Here is a 16657-nt window from a genome sequence, read left to right as displayed (position 1 = left end):
TAGCATCATCTTGGATACAGATAACATCCCATTTTGCAGAGATAGCATCAGATGGAACAGGGATATCGTTGCATGCGGGGATAGGGATTGGGTGCCATCACAGAGATTGCAGCTGTGCAGCTGTCGCTGCGGGGTTTTAACCACGGCCATTACAGCTCGAGGTTATGACAGCTTGGAGTTTGATCATTTTCTCAATAGACCTGGGAAAGAAACTAAAAGTGCAGATAGCCCAAATTGGGACTATAGAACACTGTGACTGAGGCGTGTTTACAGCTCAGGGGTAGAAAATGACACAGAGAAGAATTCATGCGCCGCAGATGATGAAGTTCATCGGGGGAGTTTTAATTTTTGTACCTGGCTCGGGGTGCTACTGTTAAGAATCATAGAAACAAATTAATGACCATGAAATCTAAAGTCAGTGTGTGTGTGTGCGTGTGTGCGTGTGTGCATGTGTGTGTGTGTGTGTGTGTGGATTCACTCTATACTGAAAAATAAGTGCCTCTAAATTGAAACACTGCGTAGAAGGGGTTTCACTTGGTCTGTTAAAAACCAACGAGAAACCCCGAGAGCGAGAGCGAGAAAGAGAGGGAGAACTCCATGAAAAAGCCCAAAGTCAGCAACTGATTGACGGTGAAGCCCCGCTGTTCAAAAATCTGGGGCCCCATTATAACAACTCGGGGCATCATGAGTTCAGCAAAACAAGCCATAAAGTTAAATAAGTTTGAAGCATAAATTAAATGGAGCAAAGTTTTTGAATTGTGTGTCACCCTCCTACAGTGCTCTGGATTCCCTCATGCAAATACAAAGCGAGCTGGCTTATGGTGACCTCAGCAAAATTCAATATTCTCCCAGCTTATACCCCACCTCACTCATTTAGTTTGCCTTTTGTGTGAAGAGCTTTGAGTTTTAGGAAAACGCACTATCAATAAGTGCATTGTTAGAGTGACGCTAAGAAGTGGGTATTCAAATAGCTCTTGATATTTTCAAAAGCAGAGTGGCCCTGTTGTTGTTAACGCGGGCAGCGCACTTACATTATTGGCGAGCTTTCAGCTCTCCCTGTGCCCCAAGGCTACTTTCACTCCACCACTTCTGTGACTTTTCTTTTTTTACATCTGAGCACCTCTGCCCACAGGGGGGAGTCCTGAAGTGAGCCTGGTGAGAACAGTTTGACCCTCTTCACTCCCCTCGGTCCAATGCAAATACTCTCCATCTGAGAGGGGCTGGCGGATTGGAGTGATTTGATGTTTTCTCCTCCCAGCCCCACTGACTGCCAAGCCAAGGGAATGACTATTTTAGACGCTTCCTTCATTCACGCCGTAACTCACAAGGCACCTGCATGCATACACGGAGAAATCAGTCGAACTGCCTATGATGTGCCACCCAGCAGCTATTTTATGGCAGGAATACATTATTCCTCTCGGTGCCTTATGATGTGTGCATATGTTACTACCATGAAATATAAATGTATTCCGCTTGTCATCTGTCACAAGGCAATGTTTATTTTTTTATTTAAATTTTTTTTAAAAGGGTAGCACTTCTACATTTTCCATATTCTTCTTTTTTTTTTTTTAACAGCATGATGACATTCAGCTCCACAGGGAAAAGCAAAGTGAACACACAGAAAAGAGCCATTCCTTCTAAAATCAGGCCTCCCCAAAAAAAAAGATCAACATTTGCTCACATGGATACAGGAGCGTGACGAGATTAGTATCCCAGTGAAAATCCCAGCAGTGTTTGAGACCACACATGCTGCGATGTCACGGCGAGAGCTAATTAAAATGCGCCCAGTGTCTGTTGTTATGCAGAGATCATATGCTGGAGCACGCGTCTTCGGTGAATCTCCAGTTATGCCTGCTGTGACGTTTCCCTCTCACCCACTAACAGAGTGGTTTCTAATTGCTCGCCTCTTTTTTTTTTTAGGCACTGGTGGCGTTCTGTGCTGCGCCATGGCGCAGACAAGTATGGCTGAGCATGACAATCAAGCCATCAGAAGAAGCAACAGGGGGTCCCAATCACAAATTGAGAGAGCACATGGTCTTGCGGGGCCTTTATTAGAAAACACTGACCCTCATAAAAAGTGGATGATCATGTAAAGCATGAATGTGGATGCTTTGATGTCTGAATGACTGAAAAAGTGGAAACGGACACTGGCATATGAAGAAGATTAAAAACTTTCACCATTTATTGCCTTGATGCTGCTGTTAAATAATTAACATGCGCCCCATTATGTTTAGATGGCAAAGAATAATAAAATGAAAAGAAAAAAAGGTTAAATCAGGTTGAAAAACAAAATAAGCACCATCTGTTAAAGACACCAGCACTGTAGGCAAACTGTCATGGGAGCATCCAGAACAGATCACGAACTCCAATCGGTCGGGATGAAGGCGAACGTCACAGAGCTCGAGGTCAGGGTGTTTGTACCCGCTGACCCACGGCGCTGTGAGCCGAATCTGGCAGGCCAATAATTGAAACAAACAAACAAACCAAAAAAAAAAAACATTAAAAAAGGTGTTTGCAATGTGGTGTTGCGGATTACTGGAGCCTGGTACTCAAACAAAGTAGTGTGGACTTAATGGATGGAGGCCAGGGCAGAGGAGACGGGGGCAGATGGCTTCATCATCGGGGGTCTTTGATGTCTGTTCACAGCATCAAAGACGATGAGCGACGGTGGAGAACAGTGACCATGAAAATATCAACAGATGAAGCTGCATGTATGAGGGTTCAGCGAGAGTAGTAGCGTATAACTGTGTGAAGACAAATGGAAAGGGCTTATGGATCGTTGTTTGTTGGGGGACTAATATCTATTGGTTTGATATTGATTCACAAATCTTATATGTGCAGTCAAATAATTAAATTCATAACTCAATCTATAACATGTTGAGGAAAATTGCGATTGAAAACATTTAATAAACCTCTGGAGAGACGATCAAACTAGTCTCGTATGCTGCGAGTCTTCATCTGCGAGTTATTTTCATAGTTATCAGTCTGTTTATTTCTCACTTCACTACATGTTTGAAATGGGAAAATACTAATCATATATCCAAAGAACCTAAGGCTGTTTGTATATATACATTACCCATGGGTGAAGAGAAACTACCTGAGATGGAAGCCTTTATGTTATTTTGGTAGGTTAAAATGCAAATACCCTTAAATAGTATCTATTATACAGTGTGTGGAACATTAACAGTGATGTGTTTTCATATTTAATGTGGCTAACAGTGTGTTGTTGGACACGGTGTGTTTTCCTGCCAGAGGTTGCCTCTGAACTACAGGGGGTACTATTGTTCCAAGAGGGGGAAGCTGTGTACCAACAAAAATGTATTATCCTTGGGTCAAGTGTTAATTGGTGGTTTTTCTTGGATTCATACCAACTGCTTGTGAAAAAAGCCCGTGTTCAATGCTAAATACTAAATGAAAGATGAGGTGAACTGACTGGGGGAATACTCTTTGCCTTTAAGCATTTAAGTCAAAGCACTGTTGGGCCCAAATTCAGCCATAAAGGAGCAGAGGAGGATTAATCGTGTTTCAGGCATGAAACAAACAGCTTGGTGATTACCACTATTGTTGTTGATGGAATCTGAGTTGGTGAACTGGTTCTCACAAAACAAAGAGGCAAACAAGAGTCGGAAAATAAAGTAGATGCATTGTATAAAGAGACATCGTATCCCAACCCCCCCCCCCTTTTTTAAAGAATCTTTTAACAAATTTCTGAAGAGTAACAGACATGATACACCACTGAGATGCAAGTTAAGATATCGGCATAACAGCCAGCTATCTTGTTGCTCAAAGCAATGCTGTCAGGGTGAGTGTGTAAAAACATGCACAATGCAACAGCTATAGAAGTTTTGGGGACATTTCACTGTATTTTGCACCACAAGGTTTCATCTATATTCTGTGCCACAACAAATAAATGTTTTAATTTAAAGCTTATAATGACAGACCGTTAGGCGGTATGTGGCCTCTGAACTAAAAGGTGATTGATGCCTCTGCTGATGAGTGTCGTGATAATGATATGACACGCAAATTGTAACATTTAGTTAACGTTAATGTCTTTCAGTTTGTTCTTTCATTTATGATCCTTCGTGAACCTTGTGCGTCTAATTTCTGCCGTATGCACACTAAATGCAAAATAATTAGCGCTGGAAATCAATTAAATGTCTCAAGTCAGACAATTTGTGTATATTAGTTGCAATTCTTCTTCTTTCATATTTGAACATTCAATAATTTGATCAGCATAAATGAATGGCGCATGAAAATATGATTTATCCCAGTTCACTTGTTTTTTTTAAATGTATATGGCTGCGTGTTATCAGTTCTAGAATGAATAAGTCCTCTCAGTGATTGCCAAGCTCTGCATGATGCATCTATGACAATTTCACCTAATTGGCCTCTAATCCTGCCAGATGTGAGCAGTGTTCTTCTCCCTACACCTTGAAATGCCAAACCCAGGAGGCAGCGGGGAAAAAGCACATATTACACGTTGTGCGAGTGACTGACAGCCACATATATTTATTTGACAATTAAATAGGAAGGCAGACCAACGTTACTGCTGGTGTGTGTGTGTGTGTGTGTGTGTGTGTGTGTGTGTGTGTGTGTGTGTGTGTGTGTGTGTGTGTGTGTGTGTGTGTGTGTGTGTGTGTGTATTATTAGAACGCTTGTGTTTTTCCTCTGAGGTGGGTGGGCGGATGGCAAGGGGCTGACAGAGAGGCCCACTGTGTGGAGGCTGCTGCCTGGTTGGACACAATCCAAAGACTCCCATCAGTGGGAAGGCCTGAGGGGACGTCTGTGTAATTTAAGAAGTGTGCATATTGATGGACATGCAAAGAATTAAACCGGAGCGAAATTGCCAGCCGTGGCCCCATTTACTCGGTGGTTGGTCCTTTGTGGCGCCACACTTGGCACGACACCCCTTCGATCTATGTATTATCCCAGGAGCAAGCAGGGCTCAAAGTCGAAGAGAGACACTGAAATCTGGACACCGATGATGAAAAAAGCAATTTTGTGATTTGCTAATGCAGAACTAATTGAAGCCGTTTACAGTGATCAAGTAGTATGACTTGGCCCCCTGTGATACTGTGGACCAGATGGTGAGAATGGTTTAAGTTATTTTATGAAAGCTTTTCTAACAAAGAAAAAAAGGCGGGGGGGGGGGACACACAGGATAAACTATTTTCCCATGAATTGATTTGGGTACAGCCATTGAGGACATGTCCGACCTATCAATGTCAACGTACTACTCACTTGTCCTTACTGATAGGTTTGGCTGGAACTCAACAGGAAGGTCTGTCCCTGAGAGACGAGAGTTACACCATCGGTCGACCAACCGCTGTATGTTTGAATAATGAAGCGACACCATTTTACAATGGAGTGCCGAAACTTCACAAAATCCCTTTCCAATCAAAGTCTCTCCTTCTAAATAAGGTTCATTCAGGCGTGTTGTATACTCAGCCACGTCCTACAAGGAGGTACAGTCACAAAGTTTCATGACTCGTCCTGTCAAATACCCTCATGTTTTAGATTACATCACACTGACGTGTGTTTGTTATCTGAACATGTAGAATCATGTTGACGTCTGTAAAACTCTTTGTAAGTTCCAAACCGGACAGCAGGGACCTCCGAGTTCAGTTCTTGTGTGCTTTAACTTGCCCATGAGGTGTGAACGCGAGTGTGTGGGTCTCTTTGTGTTTGCCTTGTGATGGACTGGCAAACTATCTAGGATTTAAACGGCATTTGTCCATACTCAGCTGGGATTGGCTGCAGCTCCCCGGTGACCCTGAATTGGATAAAACGGAATAAAAGATGGATGGAGCCGAGATCGATACAGATACGGGAATAAACTCTGTTGCCGGGTCTGTGTGTTTGTTTATGTGAAGGGAGAAAGTGCAACCCGACCTGATAATCACACACCCTCGGAGATTTACAAACAGCCCTGCCAGTAATGGCTGTGACTGAGCAACATGAAGCTTTAAAGTGGTTAATACTTATGGCTCGATGAGATTCTCATCACAGGTTAAAGATGAAGGACTAACGTTATCAGTGAACTTGAATCGACTAATTAAGATAAACATACTCCATTAGTGAGGGTCAAACTGCCATAGCAAAAACACGGGGAGTATGTTCGTCTCAGACGAACCAAAATAACACCTAAAGTATTTTTGGTAAAGTTATAGATGAAACATATTTATAATCATTCTTAATGAAACATTTGTCTGAAATATGTTCATTCTACAGTGTTCTAACCACAGTGTTTTCACATGCAGATGAGGAGTTAATGTTTGAGTCAGGACGTGTGCACGACTGTGTCATGAAAACACATGCAATTTAACCCTGTGTTCCCTGGTGAGCTTGGGCGTAATGGCAAAGCTATTTCTATACCGTGTGGTGATGATGTTTGTGCCAGTATATAATTGCAGACATTTGTCTGAAACATTTAAGACATGTTGGGGTTTGGGGTGTCACTATTTTCTGGTGAGGGTGTCCTCAAGTATACTTACTTTCTCATTTAAATGTTTACTTTTTGAACAAAACGATAAGAAAATACTAAAGTAAAAAAATCCTTAAAGAAATAGTTGTGATGGTTGAGAGCTACAGTATATTTGCTGACTCAGTTATTTCAAAGTAAACACTTCTATTTACTGAAGAATGGAATGTAAAGGTTTTAGTAGCTTTTAATTTTGAGCAATTCTGAAGAAGAACAGGTGCAATTTCATGGAAGCTAATCTGGTGTTTTATTATTGTCTTTATTTTGTTTAGATTTTTTTTATTGCACCTCCATTTCAACTTCTACGTTTGTGTGGGGAGGGGGGTCATAAAACCACCTATGCCATAGATTATATCTTATGACAGATTCATACTGAAAACCATGATCAACGCCAAAACAAAACAAGATAAACTGTCTCATCTGTAAGATACAAATCCTGTTTTGGTGGTTACACTGAAAATGTGAATAACAAATAACAAGCTATGATCTGGAATTGAAAAATGAAGGCGTTTGATTAATTGTGGTTATTCTGCAATAAAGAAACTAAACTTAATAATCAAGGCGTGACAAATTGAAAACACATTACAACCTTAGCAAACACTGATTACCCCCCCCCACATTAGCGCTTAAAAGATGAAGAAAACTCAACACAAATAAAATCTGGGACTTTTCAGCAAAGAAAAAAACAAAACTCTGAACACGTTGTGAGGATTAAGATTTAATTCCAATGAAAAGACGAGCTGTTATTGCTGCATTAACTCGCCAGTCTGTTTCAAATAAGGTCACATGACCTTCTTATTTTTTTGTTTTACCTCCAGTAACATCCCCAAATCATTCCCCACCCCCCCCCCCCCGTGTCCACTGTCACCCCAAATAACCTGAGCGTGAGCATGTACTGCCCGCCGGTTTCACGCCACGACCGGAGGGGGACAAATCTGACACATACCAAAGTCCGGGGAGACAAAGCCGAGCCGGGCTGTGCCGGCGGATCTGCGTGAGTCTCGTAATGACTCTGTTTCAAAGGAGATCCTGCCACAGTCATGCTGAGCTTTTGATCCCCCCCGCACTCTTCTCCCTCCTCCCCTCCCCTCCTCGCACTCCGCTCTGTTTTTCAAAAAAATCCTAATTAAGAGGTAAGACGGAGAGGATGATTGCAAAGTTGTTCCCCCCGACGACGGGAGGAGATGAACGGTGTGTCAGAAACACGCTAATTTAAGGGGCCTCACCTTTTCAATTGAAATATAAAAATCAATGTGCTCTTTTGCCACGGCATGCAGAGGCCAAGTGTACAAACTAACGTGCCTGTCTATTGATCAAAGGGGGCATTGTATTAATTAATGGATGTGAGCTCAGTTCTTTCCAGCTAATGGTGCTGGATTCCATGTCATTTGTGCTATCAAGGAAATAGAAAACAACATGCAGGAAAGGTTAAAAAGGTTAGTGTGTGCAAATCCTGGCAGGTCATTACAAGACCAAGAATGGCATATCTGACATGCCTGCATAGATAAGTGTGCGTTTTCACTAAGCAAGAAAACAAGGCTTGGCATTGCAACATCTTATCACATTTACTTGAATATTGTAAAACTGGAAGATCAACAGATTTAAGAAAAACATTTTAATCTTTCGCTTCTCAACAAAAAGTGATTTTTCTAATTATTTTTTAATCAGATCATAACAGCAAATACGAGTGAGAAAATACCTTCTTTTTTCTTCACTTCCCGGATGCCGACACTCTCATGTGCATTCAAATGACCCAGAGTCTCTCGCTGAGGCCTGTTTTGCTCTCATTACTTTTTGTTTTGGCAGATGTTTCCACTGTTTTGTTTCCGCATTCTCATTAGACCTGGCAGCTTTCATTATCAACATGCAGGTGCACTGTGCAACCTAAACCATCAATAATTAAAGGATTAAACTTTTAAGCTGGTTTAGTGCAGAGGAACGTGGTGTGCCACTTGGAAGCCAATGCAGGCTGAAACATTGGCGCCTCTCTCCTGGTTTTCTGTGCTGAGGACAGAAGGAGAGGCACTTAAATTCTCACCTGTGGTCGAGGATGGCCGGTCACCAGACAGGTGAGCTCCAGGGTCTCCCCCTCTCGGATGGTGTAGACCCTCTCCGTGTGCCTTTCCTCCTCAACATTGCATGCATGCCCTGAGTGTATAATGCGGACAGACGGAGGTGCTGTGGAGGAAAAGAAGAAGAGTGTGTTAGCGTTCCGATCATTTCTGTAAGAAATGGGGAGTTTAGCAATGTAGATGGTGTATTGATTACAAGGTTGTTTCACTTAAACCAAGGCTATTCCAAAGCTGTGCGCTCACATTTGCTCTACATCAAGTATAACTGAAGGTAGAGGTACTGTAGAGGTATGCAACTGCAAAGGGAACTGACAAACAATTTGACTTTTATAGCTTTACCTTCAGCTTTGTTCTTTTAAAGACCTACACTGTGTCAAACACAACTAATTGAATGAGGAAACCTAAAACCTTTTACTGCTTTGTATCATTTCAATTTATATTACAGGAAACTTGTGTAAGTAGCACTTATACAGTCAAAAATGGCCCAAACTTTGAACTCAAACTAGAGATATTCTCCCTCCGATATGATCCGAAACAAAATAGTTTTCATTTTGAGTAAATAGATTTTACTTATGTGACATGTTTTTACCATTTAGCCTCAACATGCTTTGTATGACCTGTCACATTCACCCATCCACTTATACCACTGCCATTCGAAATGTTGTGTTGGAGGAGAAATCAAACCGCCATGTTCAACCAGCAGAGCCGCAGCCGCCATTACGTAAGGTAATAAGTATCAAAACAGCTTTATCACTCAAGTAATGAGGCACATGATTCATCCCTCAAAATGAATTCCTCAATCATCTTTCCTTTTGTAAATGCATTCTCTCGCAGGTAAATGCGTTGTCCGGGAAGTTCTACGAATGATCAGTCATTTGAAATGCTGATTTTCCTTCCTTGTAAAGTACATGGATGTAATGTTGGGTTTTAATGAAATGGATACGATCAATAACAAAGCAGAGCGGGGCTATTATTCACTTGAAGTTACTCTGGTGTATTGCGACATTGAGACTGAAAGCACAAGGCAATGTATTGTTTCCTTTCCTTCTTCATTTGTTTTTTTTGTTTTTCCTTTACTTCAAGTCAATATTTCACCCGACGACCCGTCACGGTAGTTGCAGTAGATTAGATTAGATTTACAACAGCAGGGATTTTCATTTCGATGTGACACCAAATGTAACCAGAGCTGATCTCGCCAAAATAAATTTCACTTCCATCAGGAACACATAGTTTGTTGAAGCACTTAAAAAGCAGATTATTTCAAAATGATATATATGATTCCTGAATGCCATAGTTCTTGTTTTAAGAGCAGAAGAAGCTCATAATGGCAATGTTTTTACAGTCTGCTATTATTAACACGCATCTCAGCTACAGACTTGAGCTTAGTGCACGTGTGTGGAGCGTTAATAGTTCAGGTTCATGTGACAATGACAAGTGGAGGTGGTTAAATCAGCCCACAGGAAAAAAAAAGTTCTAGAAATTACTTAGTAACATTGATCAGTGTCAAAAAGAAGACATGTTTATTTCAAGACTATAATTAAAATGTAGTCACTGATCATTAACTACAAGAATCCATCCTAAAACAGACATGTTCAATGTTTGTGTTTGTTATGGATCACTAATGTGCGAGACTAAATGGGAACTACTAAAAGCCAGAAAACACACAATCTTAGACACTCTCCTCCTCTTCCTCTCATCCCTGTTGACAAACAGGGTCAATTTCACAATTTACCGTAATTACATGCCAGAAGGGTTTAATAATAAAAAAAAACATCTTATAAACAAGTTCATTTCAAATCGAAATGAAGAAGAAGGAATGACGCACCACAGCAGAAGATACATTCTTTTATGGGTAAATGTCTTCTGGCGTTTTTCGACATGATTTCAGAAAATCGTAATATTAACTTAAATGTTATTAGACCTTATCAAAGTGTTTATTTAAATTAATAATTAAACTGCTGTGTGTCTCATTTTGCATAAGAAAAATCCACTTCAGCTCACAGCTTGAACAAATCAGTCAAGTGAAAATAAAATCAACATGTTGCATCACACCACAAAGATAACTCGAAGGCCCCATTTACATTCAACATTTTCAAGTGAAAATGAAAAACTTTTGTTGCATTTTTGGTGTCCTTTCAGTTTTCTGTGTGTGTGCGTGCTTGGTGTCATAACAAAAACAACAAGCAGCCCCCACTAGTGGTCCGACATGAAACTACATTGTTTGACATGTAAAGAGGTTAATGTGTTTATTTTGTATGTTTGTGAAAATGAGTGTGCCCTCCATTACTTAGCTTCTCTGTAATGCTTTGAGAAATAAGGGACTGTGGGTTCAGGGTTTGCAGCTTCTCTTTGAGGAGAAAGGTTTGGGAACTCCTGCTCTCAGCCTTTCACATCTGCCTGCTCCAGCTGTGGTCACTGCACTGGTGTGTCTTTCTACCACTTAGTTCACCCTTGTGAGACACTGAGGGCATTTTAATCCATCCACACACTAATGGACAGCGGGGCAAGTGGGGCTGGTGGGGTCAAACTGAACAGGTTAAGCTGCTAAAAAAAAAAAAAAGTTCACTTTCACTCAGCTGTGAAAATACAGTTGCCTCCAGCCGACCCCTGACAATACCAACATCTGTTAAGCAGGTTTTTCCTCTCCAACCTACATGATTAGTGAAGAGGTTTGGGATGAGATGATTTAGAGAGCGGATGCAGAATATGATTAGGAGGAGGAGGAGTACAAAATGGTGAAGAAGAAGAAGAAGAAGAAGAAGAAGCAGAAAAAAAATAAATCAAGCAGAAATCGTGGGGAGTTACAGGCTGGAGCTGGGCTTTCATGTTGGAGGAGCGGCTTCCTGTGTGGGCCTCTCAGCAGAGCCGGCCCCGGCAGCAGTTCTGCTTCTATCCAGTCTGCGATGCTAATGAGCGCAGCGACACTCCTCCCTGCTGCTGCACTGGGAGTCTCAGCCACAGTGTATCCTTTGCCACGCGCTAACCACTTGTCCCTCCTTGATAGCAGCCATGCTGTTTGTCTCACTCTGCTTGTTAGTCTAATGCTCGCCCTGCCTGTCGAAATGTGGCACAGACCGATGAACACTTATACAGATGCTAACTGGCTACTCATAAAGCTTTGGTGGACTGCTCTTGCGCTCTTCGCTTTCATTGTCTTCCTCAATCCATTTGGAGATGAATACACTGGTGGTGTATTCCATAGGGGGGGATAAGGGCCTGAGAAATGGGCTCAGTGTAAGGGAGCTTCACGCAAGGCTGCCACTTAAAACAAAAAAGGCTTAGAAACAAGACCCCAGGGCACTACCCGAACAAAGTGCTAATGCCATTTACTCCAATGAGCCAGGATCTGTGCAGCATACTATCATTCCTGGAGGAAAGTAGGGAAACACCCGTAATTAATGATCTTCAACCGCTATCCCAGTTACCGCACCGGCCACATGCACACGCTCACATAAACACACAATCTTTCTTAATGCCGGCAACACAAAGCTTAAAGCCACAAAAGCAAATAACCCCCCTCTTGAGTATGCATAACGAGCGCAGTAATGTTCAAATAGTCATACATATCTTTGCATAGCCAGAACCCGCTGTTTGAAATCATTTGGCCCAAAGCAGGAACTGAAATCACTGTCATTACTGCGTAATCTTTCAGTGTATTTAGCCTGTAAGGAACCACCCTGTTCTCTACAGAGAGGAACTACTCATAAGATATTCCAAGAACATATCTAAGAATGGACACTGATGCATTAATGCGATGGGATTTAAGGCCGGTGCTTCATAAATTGAGATGTGGATGGGCTGACAGGTCAGAGATAAAAGATGTCCTGGTTGAGGGAATCTGGGTGATAGACAACGCTCACATCTTAGCTATATCCAGTACAAGTTCATTACATAGACAAGGATGATGTGTTCTACAATGAAGACATTGCAGTTTAATTGAGGTGTCTGTTAACCTTTACAACCTCTCAATCCCACCCGACTACTGGCATATTACATATGGCGAAAGAACTAACTCGCTTTTTACATTCAAACTTGGGATTTGGAGTTTCACAATTATAATGCAAGAGGCTGAAAAAAATCCTTTACAGATCAATGGATCCTGTCAAGGCCAGTGTGCAGCATGTTGAACATGTATAATATCTAACAGCAGGTTTAATCTGGAATCACTCCACAAAATAAATCATCTTCACTCTGAGTCGGTCGCCAGCACATCACAGGGCAGACACACAGAAACACACACTCATCGTCATGCCGAGAAACAATTTCAAAGTCACCAATTAACCATATACACATGTCTTTGGACTGTGGGAGGAAATCCACTAGTGCAAAGAGGGAACATGCAAACTCCACACAGAAAATCCTTAACGACTGGAATGATAATGCTATTACACCACGTACCACCACCAACATTTAAATTGCATGAAGGTCTAAAGCCCAGTTAACGTTTCAAGTGTAAACACGTCACGTTAAACAGGCAGAGAAGAATAGGTTCTAAACATTAGCACTGGCGAGTACACGGACATTCGTATGGACAGAAGAGGAAGTTGGATTGCTATTACTGGTGACTCTGAAGTATAAAACTACCAAGTCCCAGGAGACTATGGACGAGGGAGTCATGCCACTGTGGACGCTGCCATTGCTGTTACTGTCACTCTACTTGCACATGTGCAGAAGAACTCTTCACTACAGCTGTGGTGTGCCTGTGCAGTAGCAGCGATTCAGAAAAGCTGCGTTTAGACGAAGACGGAGCGTTTGAGAAGTTGCATTCATTTTCCCCCTCGTTTCCATGGTGACGGACTTAGAGCATTTTCGAAAAGTTCTACCTTGGGACCCATTTTCAAAAAGCTGAGTTTTCACCGTCTCTGAGCATGAACCCCCGAAACACAACAAAAAGTTTTCCATTTTCAGCATTCATTGAAATGTATATAAATATATAAAATTACATAAATAACAAACATTTCCAATACACATAATACAATCCATTTTGGTTTCCCAGAATATCGCAATGTAAATTATTCGTCCTGGAATGATTTGTAGTAAAAGTACCAGCTGATAATACTCTTCTTTGTATAATTATTGTTGCCACACTATTGGAACAATTTTTTTCCCCTTTCTTTTTCTTAATACCAGGAGTATCCTCGCAAATGGATCCTGCAATTATGCCTCCTATTTTCTCCTCATACTGTGATTTCTGCCGTTTATGAAAACACCAGGGACAAGGTGAGGCTTTCAGGTCTTAAAAAATGGAATTAACTATTTTTCTCAAGAGTGTGATCATCTCTGTTGGCCACTTTCAGATAGAAATGTTAGAATTATGAAATTAAAGTCATATTCAACCCTTTTTTTGTTTGTTTGTTTTAGTGGCCCTACTCTTCTTCTGCGTTAAATATAAATTATACTGGTGTCTGAGTGCCAGAATTTCCATTTGGATTTTGATAGTTCATAATGAAAAAGTTGATTGTAATTTCAAAAGAATAATCAAAAGTCCAGTGATACGTTTACATGTTTGAAACGCCGAGGCACCTTTATGTGATTCACCACAAGGTTACATCTCCCCAGAGCAAAATAAGAAGCTGTTAAATGAGAGAGTAATCATGTGTGTTGAGCTGGAGCGTTGAGGTCATTTGGAAGTAATGAGCTGAAGAAACTGATCTGCTGGTGGCAGATTTTAACTGTCATTAAATGTTTTTGTTTCTGATCTTGGTTTCCTTTTTCTTAATTTGCCATTTGGGGGGGGGTCTGGCATTGGCATCAGAAGCACATCTGCCACTCATGCTGATGTGAATGCAAAACAGCAGAGGGGAAAAATGATCAATGCTTAAATATTGAATGGGTCTTTACAGTCAAACTAATGCCGAGTTGTTTCTGGAAAAAAAATAAAAAATTTTTGCTCAACATGCATATGTGATTAAATGGCGTTGTAGTGAACGCTGAACAAATGTCGCGCTGAACCTGTGGGATATGACGTGCACTCCTGCCAGTGGTGTCACTCCCATATGTGAAATGCAGGCACACGCACCCAAACTCCCTGTTTACACCCACACACACACACACAGCTTGCTGATAGCTATGAGTTTAAAAAAAAAAAAATTGAGCAGAACACCTTCAGGCTGAAAAGTCTCAGATGTACATCTCTCTTTTATTTTTAAAATTCCATTATCTAATTTCCATCACAGCGACAACACTTTTCTGACTGCAAAGATGCAGAAGGTATGTAGGGAGGTGAAGAAGAAGACATAATTCTGCCTCTTAGACTGTTGGTTTAGCACTCTCTTTATCTTGGTCTGTACATTTGTGAGCGTGAGTGCATCTATTATGTCCTTGTGTGGTGAACGAGCAGCTCCCACTAGAGCGCCTCGCCTTCCTTGGCCTCACTTGGGGAAGATGGAGACAGCTTTATCCACTACCGCCAATGGATATTAAATTGGATTTGGCTAAAAGCAGCCTTGTCACCACAGTCCTGGAGTGCCTGAGTGGCAGAGGGGCTTCTTGGCAATGGAAGTGACTCTGAATTTGACAAACAAATGAATAAGAAAAAATAAAAAGAGGGAAAGGGAAAAAAAAAAAAAAAAAAAAAAAAGCCCCAACAGCTGGGCCTCATCGTCGCTGTGGGTTTAATGTCCTCAGACCAAACCCCCGAGGACCACTAACCATATCCCGCTGGTTTTCTGGCTGCGTAAACACCTTCTCAGAATGGGAGAGGCTAATAGTGGAAAAAGGACAGAGTGAGTAACAGGAGGAAAAAAATACATTTTAAAAAAGCATGCGCTGCTCCTCCAGTAAAAAAGTGTTTGTGCTATGACTTCGAACGCATTATGAAATTTGGTTTAGGACTGGCAAAAATCAATAAAAAAAAAACTGCTGGGGGTAAAAGGAGTGATAAAGTGTCAAAAGAAGCAAGCAAGCAATAAATAAATAAATAAATAAATAAATAAATAAATAAGGCATTATGTCATTGGCTATAAGCTACAGCATTAGCATTCAATGGGCGTTTCACTTCTGGCCACACTGCAAATGTTTAATCCAATATTCACTCTTACCGGCTTTTAGCAGCTAAATGCTCTGCTTTACACAACAGGCAGTTGTGCGCTTTGTCTGCCGGGTGTCTGGTGCTCGGTAAGCAATGTGCGATGGATTCGTCAGAGCTTTTCTGCTGAAAATGACTTTGTGCAGTGTTTGGAAAGCAGGTTGATGAGAACGGTTAACGTGAACCAAAACAAAAGCAGACTGTCTTAAAGCTGAGGGAGGTTTCAATGCAAGCGTGATAATTATGGGTTCGGTTTGTCATGACAAGAAATTACCTTCATATTAAACGCGGTAACCTGATTTACTGTTAATAAAATATTGATCAGTGTAGCTTTATTGCAGATGACCAGATTATTTACGACTAAGCGAACGCTCCAATAATTAGTCAACAGCACAGTATAATAAAATTATACCTCGATAAATATAAAACCCTGCTTCTGAATCATACTGCAGATCCAAATGAAATTTGAATGTGAGTCACACTTAAATCATCTCGGTTGATCGTGATATTGCTGTGAATTCAATGGATTTTACTTGTGGGAATGAGTAAACACGGTCCACTGCCGAAGGCATCACACATTGAAATCTATTATTTTCTGTGCTTCTCCCCGTCCCTTCACAAAGAGCAGGCTTACACTCCACCCAGCCCTTCCTACTGTATAATTGAGAAGCAACTCATCCAAGGGAGCATCCATGTGTGTAAGGCCTTGAAACGGTTTGCCAGCAGCACATGCATATTATTACATCAGGGCTTGTCAGAGCGTATTGATTACACACTGTAATGCACTTGCATGCACTCCTCAGCCCACACCGTTATTGTAAATGAGAGTCCGTATAGATCTGGCTTCGCACTATCAGCACAGATCATCTATCACAGAGTGTGTACCGTTGGCTGAAAAACACAGATGTTCACACGGCACCGAGAAAGGAGCCTCGCAGAAAGCATGAGGCGTCTGTTCCACTTGCCAGGAACAGAAGAACACCATTATGAAAATCAAGTTCAACCTTTTCACTTGTGAAAGCTCCCCCGCATGGCAGGGGGGGTCAAATCTTAACAAATATGGATCACAGAGAAACA

At 41.4% G+C, this 16657-nt stretch overlaps 1 protein-coding gene across 2 annotated transcripts in view; it reads right to left on the bottom strand.

The window, feature by feature from the left end:
- Positions 1 to 16657, bottom strand: part of LOC308126182 (MAM domain-containing glycosylphosphatidylinositol anchor protein 2) — a 188129-nt gene that overhangs the window by 116900 nt on the left and 54572 nt on the right. For both annotated transcript variants that reach the window (XM_080490365.1, XM_080490364.1), the window contains exon 2: positions 8520 to 8659. In XM_080490365.1, coding sequence (XP_080346491.1) covers positions 8520 to 8659 — 140 coding nt within the window. The remainder of the gene's footprint in view (positions 1 to 8519; positions 8660 to 16657) is intronic.

The sequence above is a fragment of the Lipophrys pholis genome (assembly GCF_963383615.2).
Source record: "Lipophrys pholis genome assembly, chromosome: 21".
Lineage (NCBI taxonomy): Eukaryota > Metazoa > Chordata > Actinopteri > Blenniiformes > Blenniidae > Lipophrys > Lipophrys pholis.
Note: the sequence above shows the minus strand (reverse complement) of the source record. Positions and strands in the feature narration are given on the sequence as shown.